General features: G+C 46.0%; 1 protein-coding gene across 1 annotated transcript in view; it reads right to left on the bottom strand.

The window, feature by feature from the left end:
• Nucleotides 1–12,346, bottom strand: part of BDNF (brain derived neurotrophic factor) — a 38,425-nt gene extending 26,079 nt beyond the window's left edge. The window contains exon 1 of the mRNA XM_058851017.1: nucleotides 12,147–12,346. Within this exon, the coding sequence (XP_058707000.1) occupies nucleotides 12,147–12,149 (3 nt within the window). The 5' untranslated portion in view covers nucleotides 12,150–12,346. The remainder of the gene's footprint in view (nucleotides 1–12,146) is intronic.
• Nucleotides 12,347–12,568: the final 222 nt, after the last annotated feature.

Here is a 12,568-nt window from a genome sequence, read left to right as displayed (position 1 = left end):
TTTTCTTTAAATGACATATTGAGCTATTTCACCTAAGAAACAAAACCTAAGAGTTCAAAACATTTTCTATGTTAACCACCTAAAGCATTAAAAAGAGAAGTATCTCTGAAACAGCTGATACTTTTGTTAATTGCAAACTCAAATTATCAGTGCAGCAATAAATATTAAAATGAGTCCTCAGAATTAAACTCAGACCCCATTAGGTTCTCCTCCTCCACTTACTGTGACTTGTGGCTCAAGAAACAAGTACTGATTAGTCACATTAAAGCAAAAATTTCCCTTGACTAAAACATTTCATTTGTATGGTGTCATTTCTGTTTATTGAATACTTGGGATTGTTAATCCTTCGGTAATTTAATGACTGGAACCACGTTGTGTGTAAACGTTACTACATTCCACTTTGGAGGTTAATAGGCAGCCTTGTGTCTGTCCAGGAGTTTTCATTTGTCCAGATAAAAGTTATGACCTGTTCATCCTTGGCAGAGGGGTGCCCAGGTGGCATGTGAGCACTGACAGCAGCAAGAGCCACTACTGGGTTATGTGCTCATCTATTCCTGGGGGGGTGCTAATGCACAAAAGATGCCAACAAAGAAGGTGCACTCCTCACCTCCTCTTTCCTTCCTCTGGAACACCCAGCTCCAAAGAGCGGGAATTGTACATGGGCCGTTATTACTACATTGGCCAGATGAAATTATTTCATTGACTTGTGTGGCAGGATTGATTTAAATAGTAACTAGTGCCAGCACAGGTGTTTATTTGGTACTACTGTTAAAATATGATTTTCCTCCTCAGTAGTACAGTATGGGGGTAGGTGGATGCATAGCTGGTTCTCTCTCTGCAGCATGTGATGTGCCCTGACTATCATTTATAGATGCAGAGAGATGGGAACAAAACATGGGGTGGATGTATGACTACTCGGGAATTCAAAAATCCTGAAATATTGATCCACAAAATCAATACAAATTTTAAGCTATTTAAAAATAACTTTCCTCACGTTCTACACAATTTCTCAAATGGGAAAACATATTGATTTCTCTGACCCAGCCTGCACAAGGTCAGGGTGGTTTTTGAGGGGTAAGGGGTGGTTGGGCCTGGCACATCCAGCAGTGGAGACATGGCCACCACCACAAAACCCATTTGAACATAATCTTGAGCCGGAGGAAAGCAATCCTGCATGCTCAAAGCTCCTGTATTTTTAGGGTTGGATATGGCTCAAAGAATACCCAAGTAAATCTACCCCTGGCTTTGGCAAGACATTTAGTGGGGCCTTGGTGGTTCCGTACTCGTGCTATTAGAGTATAAATTCATAAACAACATAATGTACATTTATTTTCTGGACAATGTTTATTTTTTATGTAGTTTATACATCTGAGACATAAATGCTTACAAGGGAGTGTTTTAAACATCTCTTTGTATTTCATTAGTTGGCTGTTTAATCTGCTATAATTTATTGCAAATTGCAGTTGTACTATATGGCCTCATGGTGCCTTTACTTATTTGAACATAAACACCACTGAAGTCAGCAGGAATGCAAAGTTTTTAAATCAGAAGGGAGCCAAATGCTAGATTTTCAGCAAGGACTTTGCACCAAGGCATTAAACCCCTTATTTTAGACTTTTGTTACGTTTCTGTTTGATGCTTTACCCTGCTACGTGCTCCAAGCAGAATCATTTTCCCTTACAGGCATGTATAGCTTCTTCCCCTTTGGTTTCTTAATTTGGGTTAGATCCTGTAATATGAAAAATATACTGATATTGCACCTAGAGCACATTGATGAGACCTAAAGAGCTCTTCTGTGAAGGGAATTAAGATCAAAAAGAATGTGGAATTTAAATATTCAACATTTCTTCTTGGATATGAAACAGAAAAATTGTTTTGATGCAAAAGTTCTTGTGACAGAATACGTTACTTAGACTCTGAGACCATATTAGGATAAAATGGCTTTTTTTATATAGGAATTGCACTCCTTCATATGGAAATTATGACATTTTGTCTATTGCCTCTTACTACAAATGTTTAAAGGATCTGTTAAAAATACTCTTTTAAGAAGTTGTATCAAGATTAAAAAAAGTAAATAAGAGCCAGTACAATTTTCAGGCTTATTTCTGATTAGTTCCTTGATTTAGACCCTGTTAACCACCAGAAAATTGCACCAACTACCAGAGCTGGGGAAGCATAATTGACAACACAGTTTATTTGGCAGTTTGGATTTGCTGTGGTTTCGTCAGACCCCCACCCTCCCAGTAAATGAACATTGTGTTAATTCCATTAACTGATGGGCTTGCTGATGAGACTCAGGAAAAAAGGCTCAGCCTGAGTGCTAACACAAATGAAAGACAAGTAGATGAAATACAATTGAATACAATTCTAATTGTCTGACAAACTAGTACTAGATATCCATCTAAATTTAACGATTGGTTTTTAACTAACCATTAATCCTTACTAACACCCCAGAAAGCATGGACTCAGAAGGCAGTGGACAGCTTCCCCCATCAAGGCTTCAGATAAAGCCAGGCAGGATACGCTTGCAGATGGCTGAGGGGTTGCCAAACCAGCTTGTGAGGAAGGTAGACCTTTCACCCTGTGCTCTTCCTTGCTAGGAGAGACTCATCACTATTTCTTTTCCATCCAAGCACTGCTCCCCTAATGTGGGCTAGCCTGGGCCTGCAAGGACTCCAGCACTATCCATCACTTCTGCTTGGCCCTCACCTCCAGGTGCTCCCACACCTCCTCACAGGCCCCATGGGGGTCCACAGGAGCCCTGCAGGGCTTCACTCCAGGGAATTTCTGATGCTTATTGGAGCCCCAGGCAGCTGTCACACGATGGCCTCTGGTGGTTAAGGAGATGAGTCAGTACATTGCTTTGGTGCTACCCTGTTGCTCTTGGCCAGGCTGATGGATCCAAAGAAAAATAATTTGGAAAGGTCCATCATTGGCTTTTCTCCTGGACTGAAGGGTATGCATCACATCAGTCTAAATTTCTTCCCTGTTTTGTCTGGAAAATCCCTACAGAAAATGAACAGGAAATTCTGGTAATTTCAAATTAACTTTCTAGGTTTGTCTTTTTTAAGGACTTAGCCTTCTTGTCAGATGTTTTGGCCTCCTTAAAATTTGGGAGCCAGCAAAATTTTCTTAAGGGACTGCTGCAGAAATACTTTGATGGGAAAGTAGATTATAAAAATAACTATTAGGTGCCAAAGGCAGTAGACAGGGAATTAAAAGCTCTTCTTAAGTCAGAGGCATTTGTGTCTTTAAAAGAGCTCAAAAAAAGAGGTGAGAAAAGCAATGGGTATGCAGGGCTATGACCATGGTTGGACAGCTGACTGAGTCTAGGTGAAGGATTTGGGAAGAGGAAAACAACAGGTGGTGGGCAGAAAAAGCACGAGAATCAGATCTGCCTGGGGAATAAGCGGTGGATAGAGTGACTGGCTGCTGATGTAGGAGCAAATGCCAAACAGAAAGAAAAGAGGTGAACCTATGATTAAACTTTTACCTCTTGCTACCAATAAGACCTTTGTGAACCTTATGTGCAACAATTAAATCCCTCAAAAACCAAAACTAGGTAAAAATCCTGAAACTCTCAGAAAAGGATGAGAACAAAACATGTGACTGAGGTTATTCACGTCACTTAGAAAAGTGTTCAAAAACAGTGATGAATGATGAGTGTGGTGCAAGGACTTAAAAGATCTTAATAAATAAACCAAATTTTGGACACAAAAGGAGATTCATATGGAAAATACTGTAAAATTCACTCCCCCTGTAGATGACTATGACCAACAGATGCAGTAATTTGTTTTTTTTCTCTCTGATGCAATAAATTTTCACCAATATAATAAAGGGTATCACACTTCAGGCTACAGCAAGAGATTTGTACAGTAGTGAAAGACATTTGAGATATATCCTCATCCACTGGAAAATTTCAAACCTAGAATTTATTCTCATTTAAAAACTGCTAAGTCTTTTTGTTTTCCTGGTCAATACTATATAGTCAGCTCTCTGTTTACAAAATTCAGCCAAATATTTTCTCAGATGGTTTTATAGACTTTTGGCAGGTGTGAGTGAACATGTATTTTACAGAGCAAACCAACATATGAGCAGCTCCAGTCTCTTGACCTCTGCTCATGTCTGTTGCTTCATCCCATTCTCAGTAGAGTTGGTTGGGTTTCAAAAGGTATTTGCTTTCAGAAATAAGTGCTTCCCCCCCACCCCCCCCTTTGGCAGCCACCTGTTTACCTGAAATCCATTAAATCCATTGTCTCTTCATGATATCGTTTGGGTTTGAATCTGAATATTTTATCAAATGTCATTGTCAGATTATTGACTATAGCTTTAGATGGAAGTACTGAAAGCCTCTTTGAATACTCTGTTAAACAATATAGAACTGAGGTTGTGTTGCAAATACTGGAAAAAATGTACTTTGACAATGTTTCTGATTCCTGATAGAAAATCTGAATGGGAGCTAAGTGACAGACACAGAACTACTTGTGGGACACCATACAACCTCCTGCTATTGCTGCTGTTTCCAGGGATGAAACACACAAAAAGAATAAAAAAACCCTGAATTCAGGGTCAGGGTTGAAGTCAGTATTTTGACATTTCTATAGCTGTACAGATTTAGTATCTCTAATATTAGAATAATACACTCCAAGGGTTAGTATGTTATGCTATACTATCTTGTCTTACACTTGAGCAGTAACCATCTAAACAGCCTCCACCATTCTCTTTCCATTCTCAAATGCTTCATAAAACACGTCCTTCAGACAAAGAATTGTGAACTCTGGTTGGGTTTCACTCTTTTTTAAATTTATGGTATATTTCACCTTATTCAGTGCTCAGATGGGAGCTTGGTAACATCTCTGTAATGTTGATGAACAAATGGAGATAAAAGAGCTGGAAAGATCTGCCACACAACACACAAGCTGCACAGGAACTTGGCTTTACTGTGGGTTATCAATGAAACCAGCCTCACTGGTCTTCCCTCCTATTTGTCTTTAAAGAGCACACAAACACACACACACACACACACACAAAGTGAACCCCCAGACACTGCCTATGTGCTACTCTTGCCAAACAGGTGAGAGGAAAGTTAATTCTGAATCCTTCCCACTCTCAGGGTCCCTTCCACCTCAGCATGCCTCACCCTTCTTTTTTTTTTTTTTTTTAACTGCTTCAATTTGTATTTTACCATTTGTTATAATAATGGAGTCTAGTGAGAAGCTTGTGGCCCCATAAACTTTGGACATAATTTTAACTGTGTCAGTTTTAAAAAGTCAGTATCTGCCTCATCAAAGGGCAATCATGTCCAATGTGGGTGTCTCTGTCAATTGTGTTTTGAACTGCAGCAATAATCCAACCAAACCATGCAAAGAGCTTTTCTACACCCACATTTCTTAATTATCATCATGAGACTGAGGTAGCTGAGACCAGATCTATAATGTTTTCTGGATGTCAAAATGCCCACACACCTTCTGTAATCCTTGTGCTACCAGCCCCCTTTCATATTGCTTTTAGCTGGTCCATCTAATTACCTACTACCATAACTTTTTACTGCATTATTCCCAAATCCCACAAAGGCTCTGTTTAAGAAAAAAGAAATAACTGTTCTGATGAGACTTCCTTAACTGAACAATCCTATTAACATTTTAGTGGATGATAAACCCCTCTTCACCCCTGTCAGAAATGAACCATTTTTTTTACAGTCAGGGAAGACCTACGGCCTTAAAAGTCTCAGCATACATTGCATCCATAAAAAATGCAACTTCTTGGGAGCTTTGGGGTCTACTGTCTATTTGGAGAATAAATAACTTCATTATTTTCATATGTGCTATAGTCAATAAGGATCTGGAATGGGAAAGCAGCGAAAACGTTATGACTTAATGAACATGTTGCAAAATCATTCTTGCCAAATGTCAGAATAAATTGGAGGCCAGAGTGTATGGTTTGTGCTTGTTAAATTGGGGGATTGTGTGCTATTTTGGGATGAAAAAAAAAAAAAAAAACAACCCAAAAAACAGACCACACCATGAAAAGGCAGGGGGAAGAGAAAATAGACACTTGGCCACTTATGGCAAGACCTTGGTCCATTACAGCCCCACTACTAGTGCTCCCCACAAGAGACAACACAACACCCTGTGACTGTGGGGAACCCACTCACTGACAGCAGAACTGGCTCTGTGGCAATGCCCTGGCCCCAAGGCTCTCCACTAGCAAAGGAAGGGCAGGAGCCAAGCCCCCACAGGCCAGTTTATTCCCCAGAGCAGACATGGCTAATCCCTGCCTTTCTGGGAAGCACCAAGCCCTGCCAGGGGTGAAAATGCATCACGTCCATTAGCAATTTCAAAAGACTTTTCCCATCATGGGACTGTCAATTTGCACTCTGCCATGAAGTTCAAATGACAGCAGGAATAACATGACTGGAACCAGATGTGCTTCTGCTGGAGACTCCTGTGAAATGTCTGATCATTTCCACAGGTATCCCATTGATCCCACTTTTGGCATAGACGTACTGACAAAAGCAGGTTTTGCCTATATTGCAGAGAGTTTTCTGTTTGTCCAAGCAATGAGTAGCTTGAAAGGTCTAAGTTTAGAAATATCTACACAGCTGAGGACCTGATCCTTTGAACACCAAAGTGTGTCACAGCTATTTTCCCTTTGAGATTGCCTCAGGAAAAGACCAATTAGGATTACATGATAAGTAAAATTATTCCCATACTTACATGGTTGGGAAAATAGGTCTCTCCAACTGCATATTCAAAAGGAGATCAAAGTAATATTGTTCTTTTGCAGTCAGATTTTGACTTATTTATGCTTTTCCCCATTATGTATTTGTTCCAGCAGCACCAAGAGGCCACAGGCATGTGCTTCCTACTTCACCTCTACATCTAGTAATGGGAGTGCCATGAAAGTGCCTGTATCTCTTTCTGCCTGCATGAAATGTGTGGATACATATATGTGGCTTTCATTTATTTTGTTTCATGACACATGGAGGGGGGAAAAAATCTTTTTCATACACCTACATCTATCACAAAGCAACTAAGAATAGAAGCAATATTGAGACAGATGGAAATGTTAATGGTGACAGCTCACAAGCAAGAATCACACATTTGTGAAATAATGAAATGGGTGGGCAGTTGTTATATGAACTCCATGTCAGTCGGTATGTTTTCCTGGCTATAATTTTGCAAAAGTATGTCTCAGAGATATTTTCAGTTCATGGGAGAAGTCAGTGCCCTACCCTACAACTTGCTGGCACGTGGGTGTAGGAATTCACCAAAGGTGGTGAGCAGCTTGCAAGTGAACCTGTTCATCACGTGCCCTGGGGGCTGCAGGTTGTCCCCTGACATTCCCTTGCCAGGGCACTTTACTATTCCTAATAATGTGGTGGGAGAGATGCAGAAAGGAAGTGTAAAAATATTTGGAAACCCAAACATGAGAGAAACATGGGATACTCACACTTGTTTCAACATCTTACTTCCAGGCATACAAGTATTAGCTTTTCTTTTACATGTCATCTGTCCATATTCTGTAGTCCTTATTATTAGCTGGACTTGCTGACCACAAATGAAAATGGGCATTACTAAACCAGTCCTGCATTTCTCCATTCTTTCTTTCTAGTGCTTCATGCCCCAAAAGCCATCAAATCCATTTTAAGGACCACTTTCACAAGCCTGTTTTTGCTAGCCCCAGTTTCTTAGCCCCAATCTAATGTTAGCTCAAAGGGGAGGGAGCCGTGAAAGCGTCTTTTCATACATATTTTACCTTGCACTACCTGTGTCATTCCCAAGGTCTAGGGAATCTACTGATTTTCAACAACTTTGATAGGTAGTGCTTCTTGCAGATGCTGTTTACTGCACTTGACGTTACTATTTTTTGCCAGAGGAATGAACTAGTTCTCCTGAAAGCTTATGGATGCTCTCTTTGTTTGTGTATCTGATTAAAAAAATTCTAGCAGCTACATCTTCAAGTGCTTAGTGGTGATTTACTACAATGATTCATGGTAGGACTTGCAGCTCCGAGGAAAATCTGTCCCTCAGGATTTAGCCACCTTTCCAGAATTTCTTATGGCAGGACAACCATATGCCACTATATTTAGGAAGCAACTTATGGTTACTGAATGGCAGCCAGTCTGCATTTTCTTAGTGCATTTCTAAGAGCTCAACAGCATTAATGTGATAAAGGAAAAAAAAAAAATAATAATAAAAAAAAAATACTTGTACAAAGCCAAATGTATGCATCCAGCCACTGCAGATTAATGAAATGCTAGACATTAATCCACTGGCATACATGCCTGTGAATGCTGGCCACTAAGAAGAAATAGTGAGAAATATCAGACCATTTGAAATAGGAAATTATTAAGCAATCTTGAAAATCAGGAGGTTATCCAAATGGTGAGCTGCTGAGAATGGAAAACTTTGTATACAGATAATGCCTGTGTCAAATACCATGTTATAAAAACCATCTCACGCTGGACACAGACACCTGACAGACACCAAACCACTGAAGACAACACTTGTGGAACCAGGTAAAATATATTTTTATAAAAAAAAAAAAAAAGAGGCAAGAAAGACAATCAAAACTTTGGAGGATGAAGACATATTCCAAGAAGATCGGCCATTTTACAGTATCATAACTGTAAGAGATGAAAGATGGTGATGAACCACCACCAAAGCAGTGACAGCTCGTGGAGAAACAGTAGATACTAAAATCAATAAAGCTACTTGCAGATTAAGGTATGAGTCACCACAATGGGACCAAATATGGCCCATGTCATTTGTTAGCAGCCGTCCATCCCATGCCTCTCTGCAGAGAGTGATTAGAATTCAAGAAAAACATGGCAACAGAGGCAGAAAGGGAAATGTTGGAGTTTTTTAAGAGCTGGCAAGAAAGTAATGGGTGCAAACTTCAAATACAGGAAGATACACAAAATTATGCATGGAGTGGAAAATTCACATAACTAGAGGTTCCTTGACAACCTCCTAGATAACAGAAAAATTTATTTTGGGAAGTGGATGGATTTTTGGTAGGGCTCATCAACCTCTAGTTCACAGTGGATGTATTGAAACATTAGCTCTACCACATTACTTTTTCCTAAGTGAAAAAAAGGTCAGAGGACGTTTCATTACGAATTTAATGAAACCAATACTGCAAATCATGGGTGTTTAAGTGTCACCCGGCCTCCTGACGACGGATGCTGCTGGGACCTGGCTCTTCTCGGGCTCCTCTCTCCTCGCCTTACAGCTGCTAAGAACTGCCTCATATGGCACCCTGACAGGTATCCCCAGCAAACGCAAGTTCTTCAAGTGGAAATGGAAAAATCCACGGAGGAATCCCGCCCGCTCTCTTCCCCAGCCGGCGTGGGGGGCTGGGGGGTAAAGGAGAACGGCGCCAAGCCAAGGCCGCCGGTAGCGCATCTCCCGGAGAGGAGAGCGACTGCTTTCCTTTAACGATAAAAACCCCAAAGCCAGCCACCCCAAACAGATACGACCGCAGCAGAGGCGACAGATGACCGACTTTCGTGCGAGCCCCGCGCCGGCGCCCCTCCGGTGCCGTCCTGCACCACCTCCATTTTGGCTGCGCGCTCGGCGCCGGTGTCCGGTCCGGCTCCGCCGCTGCAAGCGATGCCGTCCAGGGGCCGCTGGCGAAGAGCTGCTCCCGGGCAGCGGGGCGGAGGGGGGCGGGAGAGGGGCGGCATCGCCGGCGCCCCCATCCCCGCGGCACCGCGCCCCCATTTCCGCAGGACGGTGCCTCCTGGGGGGAGGCGGTCACCGTAGCAACCGCGGTGGGGAGGGGGGAGGGAAGACGGGGGGACGCCGGCGGGGGTAGCCCGGTCCGGCGGGGGCAGCCCGGTCCGCCGGGGTAGCCCGGTCCGGCGGGGGCAGCCCGGTCCGGCCCGGCGGGGGGAGCCCCGCCCGGCCCGCCGGGGGGAGCCCAGCCCGGCCCGGTCCGGCGGGGGGAGCCCAGCCCGGTCCGGCCCGGCGGGGTGCGCGCTGCTCCGCGCGGTGTCTCCACCCTGCTGCGCGGTGGGGACGCCGCCCCCTCCCCCGCGGCGGGGCCGGCCTCCCGCCTGCCGGGGGGTTCCCTGCTCGGCGGCGCTACGTGCGAGCCGAAGCGGGAGCCCGGGGGGGAGGCGGGGGCGGCGGGGCCCCGGGATCCGCCCTCCCTCCCGGCGGGGCCGCGGCACCGCAGCGGGGCCGGCTGCGGGGCGCCGCCGGCTCTGCCGCAGGGAGGGCCTGTCGCCCCGGCGCCGTGGCTGTGATGGGGGGCTCGGCCGGCCGCCCCTCGGATCCGCCGGGGCGGGGAAGAGGGGTGGCTCCCCGTGGCCGGGATTCCCCGGGCGGAGGAGCGCAGTCTGTCTGGAACGGGGCGGCGGGGACGGCGTGGCTCCGTGCGGACCCTCCTTGGCAGGAACGCGCTCTCCCCGGCAGCGCGGCGAGCGGGGGAGGGGGGTGATGCACAGCCTCCGTGCGGAGCCGGAGACCCCCAGAGCATCTCTACCTGCGAGCGCTGCTGCTACCGCCGCTTCTCCGCCAAACTGCTGACTTTCCAGAGCTTATTTTTAGCCCGGAGACTAAATATTATTAGCTACATTTCTACGTAGGAAGAATCGGAAGCGCGGGGAGGGGTGGGGGGAGGCACTAGAGATAGGGAGGGAGATGAGCAGAAAGCTTATCCGAATGATCTCCAGTTGGGGGGGCTGCGTTTGGGTTTCAGGCTTGCCAAACACACACACACACACACACACACACACACACACACGCACGCACGCATGCACACACACCATTAATTATAGCAAAATAGATGCGGATATTGGATCATCAGCAATACATGCACGGCTCTCCCTTTGAGCCATAGGTTGCGTATACAGAGGGGTCAGCTAATCTCCGTATAGGTAAAGATCAGCTGCGTCCCTTTATCTGTGAAAGATCAGTGCCAGCTAGAGCTCAGCTGCATCTCTTTAGCTATGCAAAATCAACTTGCATCCTTAGCCAGGAAAAAAAAAAAAATCCGTCGCATCTGCTTCTCTAGGTAAAGATCAGTTGCATCTCTGCCCAAAGCATGCACACACACATAGACGAGATTCCTAGGTTAAATCAGGCACAACTTAACTCGTAGTTAAATCTCATCCAGTTTTTCCTTCCTTCTCTAGCCCTCACACACATCAAGCAGCCAGCAAGGTAACAAAACTAGGCAAAGAGCAGGCACCCATCCCCGCACCACAGAGAGGGAGAGGCAGGAGCCAGAGGGGCCGCCGGGGGTGTCCCCCCTCCGCTTACCTTGGTTACAGCTAACACCACGAGCAGTGGCTAGATCGCGGAGATAAATACTGGCATTTCCCAAAGTTGACACCGTCAAACCAACCCCCGGAGCTTGCAAGACTCTTTTTTTTTTTTTTTTTTTTTTTTTTTTTTTTATCCCTCCTCTCTTGTTCCTATTCCAGTCCGCACCGCTAGGAATTCAACTTAGCCCAGCTCCAGCGGGGCGAGAGGGCGGCGGGCGGGGAAGGGAGGGGAGTGGAAGGACCGGGGGTTGGCGGGGGAGGGAAGCCGCTACCGGGTGCCAGCGGCTCCCGGAGGCCGCAGGGTCGCGGAGCGATGCGGAGCGGTGCGGTGCCGCCTCCGCCGGGCCCCCTCCGCCGCTGTCCAGGGTGCTGCCGCCGCCGCCGCTCCCCGCTCCGCTCCCCGCTCCGCTCCGCCCTCACGTGCCGCGGCCGCTCCGCGTCCCCCCCGCCGCCGGGGCTGCCCCGAGCCCCGCTCCGCGCCGCGGAGGGGCCCCCCCGCCTCCAGCCCCCCCGACGGGAGGCGTCAGGCGCCTCCTGTGCCCGCCGAGGGAGAGGGCAGGAGCCAGCCGGGGAGGAGAGGCGAGCGCCCGGCAGCAGCCCGGCCGCCACAGCTCCAAGTTTCTCTCTCAGACGCGCTGTTTCCATCGCAGCCCTAAATCAAAGAGCGTCGCAATTAAAGTTACACCGTCTAAAACACGATTCTCCCGGCCTCGGCGGGTTACGCTCTTTGGCGTATTAAGTACTAGAAAGCCGAGCCCGTGATATTAGATACTGTCGTTAAGCAACATCTCGAGCGTTTTGTTGTAGTTGTTTTGTTCTTCTCTCCGGGTATTAAAAAATAAGCTTTTTTTTTTTTGGAGGTACTCACCATTGTTTCTTTGCTGTCCTGGAGACAGAAGTGGTTTAAAATCCAGTCTCTCCAACAGATGCTGGAAGGTAATGTGTCTTGTTTGAAGTCATCATGTGAGAACTTCTGCTTTGCTCAGTGGATCGCCCACCACTTGGTGTGACTTATGAATCTAATAACCCTTTGCAATATCCGCAAGCTTAAACTCTCCACCACCTTGGTGCCTACAGAAGACAGAAAGCAACTGGCAGGGAGTTTTAAAAACCTATAGATTTACGCAAACGCCTTAGCTCAGAGTCACGTTTCCCTCCGAGTTCTTACGTGATCTTAATGAATGAGAGGGGTTACCAACCAATACAGTATAAAACGTGATCGCAGCCGCCTCCCAGGAAACCGGAGCGGGACACAAAGTTCCCGAGGAAAGTCCTGGCCGGGCGGGCGCA

This window comes from Poecile atricapillus, chromosome 1, assembly GCF_030490865.1.
Source record: "Poecile atricapillus isolate bPoeAtr1 chromosome 1, bPoeAtr1.hap1, whole genome shotgun sequence".
NCBI classification, from domain to species: domain Eukaryota; kingdom Metazoa; phylum Chordata; class Aves; order Passeriformes; family Paridae; genus Poecile; species Poecile atricapillus.
Note: the sequence above shows the minus strand (reverse complement) of the source record. Positions and strands in the feature narration are given on the sequence as shown.